The 20,000-nt window shown below is 35.7% G+C and overlaps 2 protein-coding genes across 5 annotated transcripts in view; one reads left to right on the plus strand and one right to left on the minus strand.

Annotated features, from left to right (window-relative positions):
• LOC144970969 (uncharacterized) overlaps positions 1–14,455 on the plus strand; it is a 25,738-nt gene extending 11,283 nt beyond the window's left edge. For 3 of the 4 annotated variants that reach the window (XM_078911195.1, XM_078911197.1, XM_078911198.1), the window contains 6 exons: positions 1–2,133; positions 4,442–4,485; positions 6,599–8,974; positions 10,779–10,847; positions 12,396–12,452; positions 13,444–14,455. The exon at positions 1–2,133 is cut by the window's left edge and continues 196 nt beyond it. In XM_078911195.1, the coding sequence (XP_078767321.1) occupies positions 1–2,133; positions 4,442–4,485; positions 6,599–8,974; positions 10,779–10,847; positions 12,396–12,452; positions 13,444–13,637 (4,873 nt within the window). In that variant the 3' untranslated portion in view covers positions 13,638–14,455. The remainder of the gene's footprint in view (positions 2,134–4,441; positions 4,486–6,598; positions 8,975–10,778; positions 10,848–12,395; positions 12,453–13,443) is intronic. The other variant, XM_078911196.1, reaches the window with a different exon arrangement.
• Positions 14,456–16,534: 2,079 nt separating this feature from the next.
• The window catches only part of LOC144970970 (uncharacterized), a 22,719-nt gene continuing 19,253 nt past the window's right edge, over positions 16,535–20,000 (minus strand). The window contains exons 15-16 of the mRNA XM_078911199.1: positions 19,063–19,220; positions 16,535–18,575 (exon numbers count right to left, since the gene is read on the minus strand). Coding sequence (XP_078767325.1) covers positions 18,471–18,575; positions 19,063–19,220 — 263 coding nt within the window. The 3' untranslated portion in view covers positions 16,535–18,470. The remainder of the gene's footprint in view (positions 18,576–19,062; positions 19,221–20,000) is intronic.

A 20,000-nucleotide genomic window follows, 5' to 3' on the forward strand; every position in this document is an offset into this window, starting at 1 on the left:
CACTGCAACGTGTGACGACTCCCAGTCGCCTGACAGGCAAAAGTCTGAAGATGTAAAGAGCAGAAAGAGAAAATCTAGCCAGTCACCTAGTCGTCATTCTCCAAAAAGTTGCCACGGTTCGCTCTCAGAAGTAATTGAGAAGTGTCTCTCTAAGTGTATCGAGTCTGGATATTTTAACAAGTCACCTGATAGATTATCAAAGGAATATAAAGACCACGGCGGTCCTTCTGTTTCCCATGGGAGCAAGCCAACATCTCCCTCAAAGCAATCTACAAACAGTAAATCACGAGAAGAGAGTGTGAAGACAAATTTGACTAAAATACAGGAATCTGACAGCCAAATTAACCAACCATTGTTGTCAAACCAAGTATCCGAATCTGAGGCTGAACGCTCTTTGAAAGATTCAACAATCGTGAAATCGGGAGAATCTGCATTGCCATCCGTGATTGAAAAATCATGTACAGGGTCTCAAAACAGATCTCAAGAGCGAACAAGTCAAGCTGTACGCAGCAGTTTTGGAAAGTCACCTGTTAGATCCACAAGAGAGTACAAAGACTCTGACTCTCCTCGTTTTTCACATGAGAGCAAGCCAATATATTCCCCAAAACTATCTACAAACTTTAAGTCGATGATCGCGAAATGTGAAGCTTTGTTGCAGCAATCACGAGAAGAAAATATACATACAATTTTGTCTAAAATGCTGGAATCTGACAGTCAAATTAACCAGCCATTGTTGTCAAACCAAGTATCAGAATCCAAGACCGATCGCACTGTGAAAGCTTCAACAATTGTGAAATCGGGAGGATCAGCATTGCCATCCATGGTTGTAAAATCAAATACAGGGTCTCAAAAATCGCCAACTGTTTCTCAAGCAGCATCTTTCGTTTCGAACAGATCTCAAGCGCTGACAAGTCAAACTGTACGGAGCAGTTTTGAAAAGTCACCCGTTAGACCCACAGGAGAGTCCAAAGACTGTGGCTGTTTTTCCCATGAGAGCAAGCCAATTTATTCCTCAAAGCTATCGACGCACTTCAAGACGATGATGGCGAAATGTGACACTTTGATGCAGAAATCACGAGGAGAAAGTGTAAAGACAAATTTGACTGGCATACCGGAAACAGACAATCAAATTAACCAACCGTTGTTGTCAAACCAAGTATACGAATCCGAGACTGTTCAAAAATCGTCAGCTGTTTCCTCAGAAAAATCACAAGCAGCATCTTTAATTTCAGACAGATCTCAAGGGTGCGGCCGAAGCGTGCTGAGCAGCCAGATATCTCCATACTTTGAGAGGGTAAGCATGACACCATCATTTGTTGCATCAGCAAAATCATACCAGTCTGCTGAATCGGGTGGATTTAACAACTTGTATTTGTCTCCGAATATGGACGACGGCTCAATAAAGTCAAATTCTTCTCAGTATGGGTCAAAGAGTCAAAATCCTTCGCCTCAAAACAATGCCAATACGTGGCAGTCGTCTATAGCTGCAAAGTCCAATTTGTCTCCTTCTCCTGACAATACAAGACCAATGTCGTTTGCAACAGCAAAATCACAACAGTCTTCAAATTCAGACGGACCTATTAATCAAGATCCATCCACCGAAGATGCCATCATGGATGTCTCGAAACCGTCTACAGGCACAGTAAAATCCAACGTGTCCACGAATCCATTTAGAAATCCAGATTTTTTCTCTGACGGCAGTAATGCAATAAAATCATCAACTTCTGAACCGGAAAGACCAATGCAATCAACCGACCAAGATGGGTCGAACAATAAGGTAATTTCAGGTGGCCTTATCGGGGCCACGCAACCAACATCTGATATCGAAATCTCAAAGAATAACAGCCACAAGGAACTCGTTGACACGGATAATCATTACTGCTGCTGCTGTTACTGTATCAAGGAAGACTTTGGAGATATAAAACAATCTCTTCAAAATGAAGAACTTACTTTAGAAGACTGTGGGCCCGGGTATGGATGTAAAGATATTGCGCACATTTGTGGAAAGAAAAAGAAACAAGACCATCTTTGCTGTTGCCCGTCAGATACTCCCATTGCTATAGAGTTTGAGAGTAGGGATGCCAAACTTACGATCTGTTTACAAGATTCATCAAGTGAAATGACATCAACTAGGTAAGAACAGTAAGTTTCGTTTACTGATTGGTACTTAGTATTATTCCATTGTGCGTTGTTTAATCTTAAATATTATTATTATTATTATTATTATTATTATTATTATTATTATTATTATTATTATTATTATTATTATTATTATTATTATTATTATTATTATTATTTTAAGTATTGGTGGTATTACAATGTTGTATTTTTATAATTATTAATGGTATCATGTTATGCTTTGGTTTCATTTACCTTTTTTTCTCACTTTCATGTATGTTGTCATCAAATTGTACGGATTATTGGCTAAAGCCTAAGGTTTAATCGACGTTATCTTTGTCTTATTTTGACTATGGAACTGATACTTATCATAGCAGACCTGCCTACTTTAAATAGGAAAATGTAATACGTAGTTTTCAGGGTAAATAACATCGTAGACATTTTAACTACCCTTAAAAATCACCAGCTTGTCCTTATAATGCGTGGGGGGAAATATTTTTAACTCCTTTATGTGATAGCTCTGGCACCAGAACTTCGTTTTCAAGAAATGGCATTTAATTAAAAACCTTATTATATCCAGTCGGGATTTAGCCGTAGTTCTACGGGAATTTTCGTAGTAGTAAGGAGGTCTGTTATGATGACTATCAATTTTTAAAAAAATTAACGAGAAAAACTGATTGGAAACGTAATAATGATGTGATGGTGGTAGTGATAGCGGTAATGGTGGTGGTGGTAATGGTGATGATTGTGGTAGTAATGATGCTGGTAATATTATTATTGTTATTGTTATTATTATTATTATTATTATTATTATTATTATTATTATTATTATTATTATTATTATTATTATTATTATTATTATTGTACGTATTTGTGGTATTACGATTTTTGTATTTTTTGTGTGGTGTATCAGTTTATTTTTTGGTTCCATTTGCCATTTTTTTTCCACTTTCATGTATGTTGTCATCAAATTGTTGATTTATTGGCGAAAGCCTAAGATTGAATAAACTTTGAAACTCTGAATAATAATATATTAATAGCACATCCGGATCTAAATTTTTGGGTCTTCAAACAATACATGCAAGAACCCTAAGCCATATTATTATTCCTTGTCACAGACTATTCGTATCTTCCTAGCTGATGTATTGTTCATAGTCCATCCTAAAAGTAAGTTCCATATGTCTATAAAATATAAACCGATGGACCAATTATAAAAGGATATTGCACAAAATATTTTTATTGCTCTGTTCGACATTACCATCACCTATAACAATGTCAAATGCAGTGTCGTAAGCAACTTTGTCCAGGTATCGGTTGCCTTCTTTAGCGTCTTTCTTATCGGAGACGTTCCTACATTTATGGAAATAGGTAAAGATCACAGGAGGCGAAACCAGGCCTAAATAAACCGTATGTCATATCAATAAAACTTTAAGAGGAGAAATTTCGCTGAGAACTTGACACTTGTGTTTCTTTAAACTATGGTCAGCAGATATATCAACCCGTTTAGAAAACATTTTCCTTAAATACCTCCTCGAAAACTTTTCATCATATTGAGGCCGTAGATATTATTTTTCGATTTGTTCAATTTGTTGGTTAATATTTTAATAATATTTATGATTGACATGTGAACTTTATCGGTTATCCATTTGCACATTATTTATCCGTCCTCATTGAACTTATTGACTTTATGGATCAGAACGTCCCCACTTGTCGCTTGAAATGACATCCCAACCCAGTTTTATCTTTGGTGTATTCTACCCCCCTCTAAAATGACTTTACCCCGTTTTTATTGTCCGTCCCAAGAGAAGAGGCATTATTACCAAGGGCATTCTGAATACCATATGTGTTTCAAGAGCAGACTTATAGAACTTGACGTCATATCTTGAAAAAAGATTATTTCATAGTTGGTATGCCGACCATGTTGGTGTCGGTGACATGTAGCAGCCATTGTTTATGACGTTATCAATGGTTTAACACAAATTAAAATATTTGCTATGCATGCAAAGAATCTTTGTTGTAGACGAAGTAATAACAATTTTACAGATATCGGAAACTTACTTCCTGATTGTACCTTAATTGAAGAGAAACATACCATTTTCTGTCCAGCAGAAAAATCAAGACAGAACAAAACAATGAAATCCTGAATTCACAAACTATGAATGCATGATTTGCTTGTGAGTGTGTGGGTGTGTTTTAGTGTTTTTGTATCTGTGTGTTTGTGTGCGTACACGCATGTATGTCTGTTTATTGTTTGAACTAATATATTTTGAATAAGAGCAGACAGACAACGGCGCATGTAATATGTAACTATCTTTTTTTTTAGCAGAGAAAGTTCAAGCCAATATGACGCGCAGGACGACGAAGGAGGTAAAGTTGTTTGGGAAGAAAAAATAATATAATTATAGTCTTTTTTGAGTCTCAAGTTTATCATTGTATTTTTAGATGTTCAAAGAGATTAGCCAATTCAAAATAATACACATAATAATACACATTCATACAGCGCTAATTCTCGTGTAAATCACAAGCTCTGGGCACTTTACAATGTAAACTATCAATTTGAAAAAATAAAAATAAATAAAATGCAATAGAACATACAATACAACCAATTTATAGCCAAATCAAGGGTTCATAGCTTCAATAAAAGAAAATACAGTAAAGATGTGTCTTGAGATTCTTTTTAAAGGCAGGCAAAAGACTTGCACTCCCTCAGACCACGTGGTAGTTCATTCCGATTGATCTTTTTCCCGAAATTTTCGTTTGGTCATTACATGATCTTAAAGTGTAATTTTCAAATTTGCACATGACCACGTGATATGTGAGATAGACGGGTGCTATACCAGTCAAACACATAAAAATTGATTTTTTACATCAAATCCAGCCATACTATACATCATTTTATGCAACAAAACGAGCATTACAAAACAACATTAAGTTCTTATAAATATCACAATAATGTTTCTTCATATTTTGTTCTGTGCAAAATAAATATGAATATGAAAAATGTTCTTTGTGACGTTACAAATGTGCCGATTTTCCTATGATTGAAAAGGACAGGGTTTAATGTTATGTGACCTTTTTAAAATTCACTTTTATAGATATAGTGGGGATATATCATCCCAACCGTTTTACCTCTAAAATGTCGTCATGTGTAACATTTAATGAGCCAAATCATGTCAATATGTGAACCCCCCCCCCCCGCACCTCAATCTGCTATCAAAATGATAATAATAATAAGCATATTTCTATAGCGCTTTTCATCGAAACCTCAAAGCGCTTTTTTAAAAAATAGGACATTGTTTACACAGGCAACAATAATGTTGCAAGACCAAATCAATCACAATATCAAAACAATTAAGAGCATAAAACGGGCATCAAAAACATCATCAATACAAAAGTCACATACAATACATTTAAAATTCAATTAATTAAATATTTTCTGAAAAGATATGTTTTCAGGGGGGGGGCGTTGTTTTGAAAATGTCTATTGAGCTCGAAAATCTCACAGATTTAGGGAGACCATTCCAAATCTTGGGTCCGAATTATCATAAGAGATCTATCGCCAAAGTATTTAAGTTTAGTTTTAGGAGATGCTAACAATTTTAAATCATGGGATCTAAGATTTCTCAGAGGTACGTACGGTTGGAGTAAGTGTTGAGAGGGACAGAAGATTCAAATACACCAAAGCAGACAAGGGCTATTTTGTATTCAATTCTAGCCCGGACTGGCAGCCAGTGGAGGGTTCGAAGCATGTCCTTTGAAGATATTGACACTAATATGATATTTTAGATTATAAATGTAATTTCTGCCAACTGTCCAGATAAAATACCATTTTGAGGCGAATGGTCAGATATTTTCATCTTAGTTGAGGCAAATGACTTGGTAACACACTAAGAAAGATACGACTAACATGATTTAACAATAATTTAAGTTTTCTGTATATTTTCTCACATGAAATAAACGCTTTAAATACTGTTGTATGGCCAGGGTTATAATGGTTGCTGTGGTGTAAGAGAATGCAAACTTTTGAATAGGTTTATCTAAAAACTACTGTTTTTGACGGTTATTATCTATCTACTCTTGCATTTTGTGTTAAATCTTGATATTTTTAAAACTTGTTTGCAATCAATACATGTCTTATAGAAACCGAACTTTTTAAAAATAAATATCAATTAGTATACCTACAATATCAAGGGCCAAAATCTGGTCAAAATGTGATTTTCTTGTACATTTTAGAAATTAGAAACTAGGAGCTCATTCAAATGATTTTTCTATCTAAACATAAGCATGCAGATTAGTTGATTAATGAATGAAAAAAAAATGTTTTGAAAATTGTTTGCTTGTTTATATCTGAAAGCACGACTTTAACCATTGATCAAACAAAAAATGTTTTTATTGCGGCTCCATCTCTCTTTATTTAGTATCTTATCGATTGTAACTAGTAACAACTCTAAAAGAAAAGTTAAACATTCTTTTCCGACAGTGCCTTCAAGAACATCATCATCCACGAATGATGAACGTAGAAAATCTACATGTAAGTGTTCTGAAAGATCTGTCAGAAGCAAGAGATCCTCAGCTGGGGAAGAGCACGAGTTATCCAAAAGCAGCGTATCATCCGTCGTTGAGGAAAGTCAAAAATTTTCTGACACTGGGGAAGAAGGTAGAAAATCTTCATACAGCTCAAAAACTAGCAGTAGAAAATCTACAACTTTTGAAAAGAGTAGTAAAAATTCCAGTGGATCAATAAAGAGCAGCAAAAGATCTTCGTCATGTAAGGAAAGAAAGAGATCTTCTTTCTTAGGTGAAGGTGGCGATGTTTACAAAGAAAGAGAGGAGGGCAGTGAGGATGAGAGATCTCTCACCGAAAAATCACCAAGCAAAAGTTGTCGATCCTCAGCTGTTGAGGAGCGCAGAAGATTGTCATGCGAGGATGAAAACGAGCTAAGATCTACGCGTGAATCACAGCGGGGGTCTAGAAAATCTTCAGTTTTTGAGGAAAGTGAAGAATCTCCATATAATGAGTCACCACAAAGTATGAGTAGGAAATCCTCAAAGAGAGAGGAATGTGAAAAATCACCTTTTGAGACGCCACAAAGTGTGAGTAGGAAATCCTCCATTAAGGAAGAAAGTGAAAAATCACCTTACGAAACACCACAGAGTATGAGTAGGAAATCCTCCATTAAGGAGGAAAGTGAAAAATCACCATATGGGTCACCACAGAGTATGAGTAGGAAATCTTCCATTAAGGAAGAAAGTGCAAAATCACCCTTTGAGACACCACAAAGTATGAGTAGGAAATCTTCCTTGAAGGAAGAAAGTGAAAAATCACCATATGGGTCACCACAAAGTATGAGTAGGAAATCCTCCATTAAGGAAGAAAGCGAAGAATCCCCTTATGGGTCACCAAAAAGTATTAGCAGAAAAACCTCCTTTAGGGAAGAAAGTGAAAAATCACCTTACGAAACACCACAAAGTATGAGTAGGAAGTCATCCATTCGAGAAGGAAGTGAAGAACCACCTGATGAGTCATCACAAAGCACAAGTAGAGAATCATCCGTGGAGGAAGAAAGTGAAAAGTCACCTTATGAATCACTACAAAGCACTAGGAAATCCTCTATTAAGGGGGGATACGAAAAATCTTCCATTGGGTCTCAACAGAGCATGAGTAGAAAATCGTCCATTAAGGAGGAATATAGCAAATCGCCATATGAATCACCTCAAAGCACGAGTAGGAAATCCTCTTTTAAGGAGGAATATGAACAATCACCATACGAGTCACCGAAGGATATGAGCAGAATACCATCCATTAAGGAAGAATATGAAAAATCGCCATATGAATCACAACAAAGCATGAGTAGGAAATCCTCTATTAAGGAAGAATATGAACAATCGCCGTACGAGTCACCACAGGATATGAGCAGAAAATCCTCCATTAAAGAGGAATCTGTGAAATCTCCATACGAGTCTCCACAAGGCATGAGCAGGAAATCATCCATAGCAGAGGAAGAGATAGAATCTCCTCACGACTCCGACTCCCCTCAAGACGTACAATCTCCACAAGAGTCAAGACATACAATGAGCAAGAAATCTTCCGTTGCTGAAGAAAGCGTGCATTCGCCATATGAGTCACAACATTCAATGAGCAAGAAATCTTCTATTGCTGAACAAAGCGTACATTCCCCATATGAGTCACAACAATCGATGAGCAAGAAATCTTCTATTGCTGAACAAAGCGTACATTCACCATATGAGTCACAGCATTCAATGAGCAAGAAATCTTCCGTTGCTGAACAAAGCGTACATTCACCATATGAGTCACAGCATTCAATGAGCAAGAAATCTTCCGTTGCTGAACAAAGCGTACATTCCCCTTATGAGTCACAACATTCAATGAGCAAGAAATCTTCCGTTGCTGAGCTAAGCGTACATTCCCCATATGAGTCACAACACTCGATGAGCAAGAAATCTTCCGTTGCTGAGCAAAGCGTACATTCACCATATGAGTCACAACATTCAATGAGCAAGAAATCTTCCGTTGCTGAACAAAGCGTACATTCACCATATGAGTCACAACATTCAATGAGCAAGAAATCTTCCGTTGCTGAGCAAAGCGTACATTCACCATATGAGTCACAACATTCAATGAGCAAGAAATCTTCCGTTGCTGAGCAAAGCGTACATTCACCATATGAGTCACAACATTCAATGAGTAAACTACAATCAATTACTGAGAGAAGCGAAGAATCTTCATATCGTGAGACTCGACCTACAACGACTAAGAAGTCAAGTATGGGATCCTCCACACAGCCTACTGGTGTTCCTATGGATAGTGAGTTCAACTCAAGACCTTCCAGTTCAAGTGAGTACAATATTTCATAGGAAATGTATCTCAAAAGATACGAGTTAAAAATGATAACATGTGGTTTTCCCGTCCATTTTTGAAGTAGTAAATGTAATTCTTTTTCATTTCACATCTTATTGAAAGTCAAATGGTTTGAAAGAACAAACAGCGAATAAAGAAAACAGATGGTCAAATTGGTCTATCCATTTGAAAAATGTTAACAAACTTATAGCCAATACTTTGTCAAAATATGTCTTCGTGTTATATTCGCTGCATTTGTTCAAGAATATTAATCCAGTCATTCAGTGTGTGCCCTGGCAATGGTTTAAAAGTAAGGGGCAAAGCCCTGAATTATATCTAACATGGCCGTTTGCAATGTGTCCTCAGTTAAGCCCTGAATCATACCTAACATGGTAGTTTGCAATGTTGTGGCAAAGCCCCTGAGTTATATTTAACATGGCCGTTTGCAATATGTCTTCAGTAAAGCCTTGAACCATACTTAACATGGTAGTTTGCAATATGTTGGCAAAGTTCTGTTTTGTATGGGCATTTGCAATGTGTCGTCAGCAAAGCCGCGAGTCATACTTAACATGATAGTTTGCAATGTGTTGGCAAAGCCCCGGAATTATCTTGAATTTGGGCATTTGCAATGTGTTGTAGAAAATGTTTTCTAATCAAGATACTCTACATTTTAGTAGAACATATGACTATAATCTCCATTTACATAATTACAACATATACAATTTGATGACAAAAAGTCCCTGTCTGATTATTTTCCGTTAAATATTAATACCACTATCGATGTTATTACAATTGTGAACCGACAAAGAATTCTTTTTTTATTTCTTGTCACTCTCTTAGATGTCTAGAAGCTCTATGAGATACTTTGCATGGTCCTCTTAGACCTTAGACCCACGTAACCGGTTTATTTAGGTCTCTATAGCGTTAAAGTGACATTACCAATCATTTGCTATCGCCTAAAGAGAACGCCAGTCTATTGCAAAGTACACAAATCCAGATTTAACAGACTCAGCTAACCAATCACGGTTTGGAAGATAGAGCAAATTTGAAACTGGTTCACTTGCTTGTGAGTCCAGTTGAGCAATCGGGAACCTTCCCCTGCCCCACCTTCCATTATAAGAATAGAACCATTGAATGTAAAATAGGAAGAGGGAAGAAAAGCGTGGTGTCAAAAAAATGTTTCCTATTTCAATGGAATACACTTTTTTGACACCACGCTTTTCTGGGGAGTATGCCATCAGAATACCATCGTCTGCGTAACTTATGCAATTCATACTCTGCCCTCCAACAACGACGCCTTTCATAACTTCAATTTCTTTGAATATTATTTCACTATAATATATGTTTAAAAAGTTCGGTGATAAGACGCAACATTGTCTCACTCCCTTCTCGATGTTAAAGAAGTCCGATGTTTCATTAGCAAATTTGACACACGCTGTTTGATTCCAGTATAAGTTTTTCAAAGGTCTTTACTGTCTACATCGATCTTTTCTAAGATTTTGAATAGCGTTCCGTACTGTACTGAATCAAAAGCTCTATTTCGTCCCGTAGTTCTAAGAATCTGCCTATGCACCCTGCTACTAAAATAGTTATGCCACCTTTATGTAACATATTCATTATTAGTCCTCCGAAGGACTGATTACACACACGCTTCCAATGATTTAGGAACCAAAAGACAAGAGGGTTTGATGTCACGACTTTTCTACCAATTTGAGATGCATCTTTACTCATGTAAAGAAATATGATAAGTCAATGAGCTAGTAACTTTTTTAATGATTCATTTTACATTATCATAATATAGAAGAACTAAGCATGCAAGTGAGTGAGAAAAGAAAATCATCTCTTCAGCAGGCTGAAGACAGAGGAGTATGTAAGTATGATATTATATCTATCCCATAACCAATCTCTGTGCTTGTCTACAAGCGAAACCAGCGGGCCTTCCAGGTTGTGAAAATTTATCATGTTCTGATGTCAACATAAGATCCCATATTGTTGTGAGACAACAAACTCTTTAGATTATCTGTGTTAAAAATAGTGAACGACGCTCATAATCTGGAGGGCCCACTATCTGCTCCATGTGATCATGGTAACAATGATAAACTCATAATAATATGGTATGATGTAAAAGATGTCATTCGCCGGAGTCTTGTCGAGTTAGAATTGTCAGATCGTTATATATATATATATATATATATATATATATATATATATATATATATATATATATATATATATATATATATATATATATATATACGATTTGTTGCTGTCCCAACTATTGGATAAATCTTAATAAATGTAAACAAGCTGCTTTATTTATGACAGTTTTTAACAACATACCCATGGGTTAAGCTGAAAAAAATGACCCATTGTGATGTTGGGCAGTTCAAAAACCATGAACACTTTTTATTATGTATGTAGGTCATTTTGAGCACATTTTGCAATGTGACCAATGACTCGAGCACCTGGAAAAATGATACAGATCGTCCCCATAAGAAAATTAATATTTTGCTTGAAGACATCTTCAAAAATATTTTTTACACTGACTTCATCGGACCACAATGCTGTCGTACTCTGGAAAAACACATATTTAAAAATGTGTCCAGAAAACTCTTTCTTCAAATACCGATCGATTTAAATGACCCTCATCTTGGCAAAAACTCTCAAACCCGGGACTTCGCCAATTATATGTTTTATTAGTGTTATGTGATAATGTATTATTTTTTCCTGTGCGACTACCATTATCTCATTAAAATAGTTATATAAGTCGGTGATATTAAAGCTTTTTACTACTCATCACCGGTTTACATATCCCTTATTGTCCTCTCAATGCAGTCACAATCATTGTTGGCACCGTCATCATCATCATCATCATCATCATCATCATCATCATCATCATCATCATCATCATCATCATCATCACCATCATCATCATCATCATTATTGAAATGACCATCATTGTCGTCATCATCATCATCACCACCATCATCTTCAACTTCATCATCACCAACAGCATCATCATCATCATCATCATCATCATCATCATCATCATCATCATCATCATCATCATCTTCGTCGTCGTCGTCGTCATCATCATCATCATCGTCGTCGTCGTCATCATCATCGCACTTAATAATTAAAGTATCATAATTTTTAATATTTAGCAGCAGCAGCAACAACAACAATCATAATCATCAACATGATCATTATCAAATTCATTATCATCATCATATTTCTTATTTACATTTTTCGGTTTGTAATCGTCAACCAAATCTATCGTTACAACTAAAACATTTATCCGAATTCATTTCATTATAACCAATAGGTACTTTGTTATTTAGCGACACTTGCAACACAAGGAAATTGCCACTGAACGAGCTAATAACAACTAATAACTAATGTTATTATTTATTTCCAGCATTTACCAAGACCCAATTTCAAGCTGAGGACGCAACCACGATGGATGAAAATATGGGTTAGTCCAACTTCTAGGTTTAGATTGTAATAGGATTCAATAGTCTGATGACACGTCGCCCAGCAACGAGCAGCTTGGTTCTAAACAAAGAAAGTCGGTGTTTTTTATTCTTCATGCTGACTACAATTTTTCCACATGTCATGTGATCAGAATGTATAAAATTCAAAACATGATCAGTTTTATAATGTTTTTCTCCTCTGGATACACTTTTATGCTCGTCGGAGAAGTATTTCACAAGGGCGTCCGATAGTTTAGAGCCAGTTACTAAGTTACTCTGCGTCATTACTGGGGAAGTGACGTCACGACTGTTGAAGCGTTCATATACACGACATAAAACATCCATTCTGTGAAACTGACACTGATAAGCGCGCCCCTGTTATCCCCAATCAAGACGGGAGCTCTCTTCCAATTTAAAGCAGTTCCTCTTAGAATTACGAATAATTCATGAACATTTCTCTTATCTAAGAGTATGAAAAACGTGGACATGAATTATTGGAGCCTTGCACACCTCAACTGAATATCCAAACTGAGATAGTTTCGGTGATCTACACGTTTCGTAAAGAGATTCGTTCATCGTGTTTTGTTGATATAGGGGGAAACCCGAAACGTCCACGATATCTGTTTTTGTTATCAAATTGAAGCTTCCATTCAATTTCATATCGTTATTTTTTTCTTCGAGTTTCAAGCAGCACCAGTTTCATTGATTGTTGTAAACTTTTAATATAGTAACCACTACAGTTATTTAGGACTACTCTCGCGATATTGGATTCAGCAATAATATTTGTTAAATTATGTTATCCAGTGTTATTCAATACACATCTGACGCGTGTGATTCTAATGGTGTCTCAAAACTCGGCCCGCGTATCACAAAAATCATTTTATGTGGATATGAGTATTTCACTATACCTTTCATTATTTTCACTTTGGGTTGGATAACAACTGTTTTGACCTAGCTGATTCATTTTATGGTTTTTCTCTCTATTCCAAACAGAATTTCTACGAAAGTGGTGGAAGTTCCTTCTCTTGATCATCGTCAACCTATACATTCTGTACATTTTATGGTGCCTCATCACTTCCCCATCGTGTGTGGGTTGTCATTCTGTTATCCCCAACTTCTTCATGCATTTTATTACCAGTGCCAAAAGATCAGTTCGTTTGATGCACTACGGATCCGCCACAGTGTGATAATGTCAGTTTTTTAATCCATAATTCAAACATTTTAATGGAGAGGTGAAGAATTACATACACACACACACACACACACACACACATATATATATATATATATATATATATATATATATATATATATATATATAAAATATCATTATGAATTTTGTGGTTCGAAACTGTTGTATGCCTCGGCTTACGATTTCATGATATCCGGGTTGTAATATGGCGATAAAAGCATTTTCTAAATCGGAAAAGCAAGATGTAAAAATTCAACTTGTCTATTCCTTATCCCTGAAAACAGATACTATATGAATTTTATGGGAAAGAATGTTGTAAAATACAGTAACCACTACAGTTATTTAGGATTACTCTCGCAATATTGGATTTAGCAACAATATTTGTTAAATTATGTTATCCAGTGTTATTCATTTCATCGATATAAATATTACAATGCTAGTAGTTATTCAGACAAACATTTTATACATTTTTACTCATAAATATCTTACAATAGCATGGTTCATGTTATAGTCAGTTAGATTTGTCAGGAACATTTCATAAAAATTGATAACGCTATAAGTATAAGGAAAATGTTCCTTCGATGAGAGATACCATGATACAATATCATGATACAATATCATGACACAAACCATTTTATAAGTCATGAAGCATCATTAGAATTTATTAAATTTGAAAGATTTGATTACAAAAAAAAAATGCCTTACCGCATAATAAACATTAACCATAACTTGACCAAAAATTAATTTCATAATCCATTCATCATTTACTTAATCAACACGATTTACCAATAAAATTTATATTTAAAAATCTTATATCATATTTGTTGACTTTTTACATTGATTTAAAGGCTAATATTGAAAAGGTGAGTTTCAAGACCTGTTAAGTCACATCCAGATAGAAAATGTGTTAACAATATCAAGGAATCTATTGGATACTATAGAATCAGCAGAGAAAATTTGAATTTTCAAAAAAACACGCTAGTATATATTTTTGTTCTATGAGGAAAACAAGACCCAACATTCTCCTCTCTCGGTCAATAAATATATGACCAAAAAATTGCAATTTTCTCTAAATGACGAAAATGCGAATTAGCAGATTTAGCAGATTCCTTTGTAATATTGCTGCAATATTTTAAAATCTTTTACTCATACCGACCCTCCGTGTCAAACTGATGCTCTGTCGAGATGAATCAGATCTCAAAAAGTAAATTTTTAAAGTTAAAATTCAGTATAAAATTGTCGTTTTCTCCAAGTCTGAAATTTAAGGCATTCTCGGCAATAAAACGCATAAACATAAAAGTCTCATATTTTAACTATAAACTCAATTTTTACACAACACGATGGGTCACAAGGTATACAGGGTGTCCATAAAGTCTTTCCAGAAGGTCCTGGGTTCGAGCCTCACTCGGTGCATACTTGAGCCCTTAGAAAAGACGTTCTCCAATCGATCTCAGGTGTAAAATGAGTGCCTGGCCATTAACAGCATTGTATCTGCCCGAAAAACTGTATTATCCCCTAACAGGGGTCATGTCTTATTCTATATGTTACGTGTTGCCGTTGTTTGTTTGTTTTTTTGTTGTTTTTTTTTTTTTTAACCGCTTTCATGTTGTGTGAATGGCCTGCCAGACTGGGCAATGAAACGTTGTTGAGCTACGAGTACTTTTGGCGAGTTCGTTTCATGCAATCACATTTTATCGCACTTTTTGATAATGAGGTCTTATAATGTCATGCTCATTTTGCTAAATTTAGTGATGTAATGAAGGTCGATGACCGATGGGCATAAATGTATGACTTTATCTTAGAAGATAGTGAAAACCAGATGCAAATATCTACAACGGTTTTAGAATAATAATGCTTCGAAATCAGGGAAAGGCTTAATTGACACCCAGTACAACAAGACAGAAATTCGGCTTAAACAATAAGCTCATATTGAATTTCATAGTATATTCATAACGACTTTTAAAAGGATTTCATATTTCTTTTGACATTTAAAAATATTCTTAGATATCACATTGTTCTTCTTGAGGCCACTCAGCAACAATAAAGGGTAACCAACCCTTTCTCCATGCCCAATGGTGTTGCATTCATCATTAGTTGTAATACTTTTAACACTTAGATATCCTAAATAAATAAACCTTTAAATTTTCGTAAACAGATTTTTGATATGGCGATAACTGATATACTCGTCTTGGCCGTACTCTCTCAGTATCTGTGTCATATTCTAAACAGAGTAGTTAAAGTCACACATGAGAATAACCCTGCCGAACAATGACAAAATACTTCTAAGAAGTCTCAGCTTGAAGAAGTTTTGTCTAGTTGGGGTTCATTTTTAGTTTACTAATATTTGTAGTAAAATATCCTGTGCCAAAATGGAAAAATAACTTTTCTGTCATTATATTACATGGAAAATCATGTTATGTTTACGCTCTAAGCTTTTATATAGCACAATACCTACTAAATGTGTTCAAAGCGCTTCATATGGAGTCTAAAGCTAGCAGCAACATTTAACATAAAAGACGAGACATCACGTCAGGCGCGATTATTATTTCTTTTTCCTACAGAGACAATGCTGATACTGCAAGTGATGACTAGCAGAACGTGGGTAAAGATTTCTTTCCAAGGACTCGACTCTGCGCTGCCCACAACCAGGAATCTATAGGTCAGAAGCCAAGTGTCACACCACAAGACCAGAAAACCGCAAACCTGGGTGAACATATTAGCAGGTCTAACATCCAATGGTAATAATGATTTAACATTCTTGTATTGGACGATTTGCGTTGGTTTCAGAGTGCATATTTCCATTACATCTATGAGCTCATAACAATTTGGGTTATCAGACCTGCAAATAGGTGGACGTCGCTGCAACCCCAAATATTCAGACATAAAACACAATTAAGAAATAAAAAGATAATTTATTGAATTACAGAAACATTGAGAGCAACAGGTATAAAAATATCAAATTTAATTTAAAAGGACACATACATAGCTTAATAATACCACCTTCAACATCGTGTTATAGAAGGAACGAAGTTGACGTCACTCAGTTCCCTGTTTTTGTTTTTAGACAACTATTTTGGTTATAAGTTCTCAATAAATTATATCAATCAGACTATAAACATTTAAGGTTACACATAGGTTTGTGTGTTAGTACGTTTTATCCGAGTGGCTGATTTTTTTGAGTATTTTACCTAAGCGCATAATATCAATAAATAGAATACCGCAGACGCCACACCATTGTCATCTCGTTTTAAAGTCAGCAAGAGAGGGGTTCAGCCCTCACCAAATTCAATCTAGCAGAACGTAATTTGTTTTGTTTTTATGGATTTTAGGGCGCTTGTGACGGGTTTTTCATTAGTCATTCCGGGGCTAGTTAGAAGGAATATCAAGATAAACGTAATAGATAAAAGAGTTTTACGTACAAGCATCCTAGAGAAAGAAAAGCAAAGGGGTTCATTCAGAGAACACAGAAGAAGTAGAGATTCAAAAGGAATCAATCTGCGCGTTTAGTTTGAAACCGCCTTAAAGTCCAATTCAGACAGTAAAATAGGACGTCAAAAGAGGTACAATCAGAGATATACAGTTCACTCTTAACCCCCTCCTTACCAGGCATTTTCAGAATTTCCCCCGAAAATTCACACCCACCCAACACAAAAATAAACTTTTCTTACTCAAACTACAAAAAAAGTAACAAGTGCATTCTATACAGAATGTTGTTCAGCAAAATGATGTCTACAACACAGTGTTTAGTATTTATAGCTGTAATCAAAGCATTTCTTTACATTTTGTGATGTACAAGAGAAATCAGAATGAGGAAATACGATTTTCCTATGGTTGGTAAGGAGAGGGTTAATAAGTATAAAATACTTTTTTCTTTCCCAGAGAGAGATATTTACATGAAAAAAAATCATCTCTCACAAGAAGGTAATTGCATCTGACGGTCTCACTCCAAGGAATATTCCAGGCATGGCCCATGTGTTACTGAATGATCTCTTTCTTGGAAAAAAGACATAAAGCCATGTGGAAAGAACAAATAAAATAAGTGGATAGAAGCCGCAGCATGCTTAACTGGTCCTCCGTCCTAAGGAGAATTTCACCCGCGACAACGTAAGCAGATAATATTATAGATACAACACACGACCCACGGATCGCCCCTTTATACACCTTTATAAGTTCCGCGCCATTCATATGAAGGTTACGTGCATGACTCATATAAAGGTTACACATATTATCATGTCTGTGTACAACTACAACAACTATATTGTTCCACCAACCAGAACTCTGCCAAAATCTGAAAAACGTTGTTTTAAAAAAATAGTTTGGCCAGAAAACACATCCTTTAAATATATATTTGAAGGACGAGTTTTCTGGCCAAATTCTTTTTACAATAAATAAATTTCATCATAAGGCAGAAATGTCGAGCATTTGACTTGGACACTACCAAAAACTATCAATACACAATTCGTTTATATTTTCCCATATTGGTAGTTGGAGTTTGAGGTACAAAATACTGTTTACATAGCCAGAAAAGTAAACCTGATACCAGTCGAATCAATAATACAGCGTTATGGTCACAACAACAGTCTTCACGTTGACTACGACAGATCATTTTTACGAATTTTAGTAATGACCCTAATAACCTTCCATATTTTCAAAAATATAAAATGTCCATTTGATCAATGAAAAATAATGATAATGCAATACATATAATTTGTCTTGCGCTTGATCAACTTCGGGCAGGCTACAGGTGTATAAATCCTCATCATCAACAACTCATTCATGATGGTTGTCAAGAAACCAGGTCAGAAAGTCCATGTTGGTTGTCTGAAGATTAATCATATTGCCTTCTTGCACGCCTTGACCTACTGGTTCGTGGTCGGGTATTGGCCACTTCCTCAGCATTGCGTTTGACTATCTCATCTACGATTCCTTTGGCCTGGAACATAAATGTATTAGATTTTTACAAACTAGTTTCTCAAGCTAATTTCTCACATTTACACAATATCAGTGTAGGCTTCAGGCAGTCGTGCCTCATATCCAGACGGTGGAAAGCAACTATTATCCGACGTGAACTTATTTGCTGGTCTGATAACCCAAATATTTATGGGCTCATTATTGTAATGGAAATATTCTCAAACTCAAACCAATGCAAAAATATTGTCCATTACAGCAATGTTAAATCAAACCTATTATTGTGTTCGGTTATCAGACCTGCAGATATATAGACGTCGTTATTGTCCAATTGACGCTGTAGAAACAAAGTTAAACTCTAACTCGATGGGCCATAGGCTCTGAAGGACTAGTTTTTACTGGTGTTTCCATTATGGCGGTATAGTACAATCGTCTTGTTGTTTTTTTATTGGTCAAACTTTAAGTTATAAATCTTAACATTATTCCACAAAATACTTCATTTCGTCACCTACCCAAACATAGAAGGTCGCGGCCCCCGAGCTGACCATTCGGCATTGATCCAAGGTGTAATCCTTTAGGAGCTCCCTGGCGCCCAGAGCAATGTCTAAAGGTACCTTGTCCAAATTAAACTGTTCACATCGCCTTTTGATTGACTCCTTCCCAGTTTTGCCTGGAACGAAATGAAACCAAATTCACTTGGGTGTCTATTGATTAACCCAAATATTGAGACAATCAGATGGCTTGCTGCTTGTCGTGATATTGAATGATTCATTGTCTTATGAAAAACTTCTTAGTGTGTCACAAAGTGTTTTTATAGTATGTAAAAGTCAATCAAAAGGATACAAATTGATATCAAGAACTTCTAAAAAGAGAATCAGGAGTCACTCAATTTTACGACATTCAACACACTAACTAATGGACACGACTGGGCGGGTTAACAAGACGCAACTTTTATATACATTGCATTGATTCGTGTATTAAAATGTAGGTTTGTTTTAAATCTAGAGGGTTGTGGGGTGAGAGTTGCTAATTGGTAGAATATCTGATAAAATACACAGTATGTAAACTATGTGATTGATATGGTATTTGATATATTTATTGTTCATGTCGCCGTCCGTCTAGAAATGAAAAAGAAGTTGTGTCTAGCAAGAACATGCTGAAAGTACCTGGTAATAAATTTATTATAGTCTATCAAGAAAGTAACCTAACACCCAGTGACAAATTTAAGCAAATTTTAAAGTCGTCATTGAGTGAGTATGATAAGACATTGTATCGTTATTATGTTTTTAGACAACGAACCTGACAGTATATTGCCTGAGTCGCCTCCTATTTGAATGCGTTTGTCCGTGGGCATGGACGATAAATATTATGAATGGCAATAGTACAAAAAGTTACTATACTGGCGACAGGTACTGTATTGAAAGGAAATGTGGTTCCATGGGATATACTT

Source organism: Berghia stephanieae, chromosome 4 (genome assembly GCF_034508935.2).
Source record: "Berghia stephanieae isolate SIO BIC M18660-M18661 chromosome 4, UCSD_Bste_1.3, whole genome shotgun sequence".
NCBI classification, from domain to species: domain Eukaryota; kingdom Metazoa; phylum Mollusca; class Gastropoda; order Nudibranchia; family Aeolidiidae; genus Berghia; species Berghia stephanieae.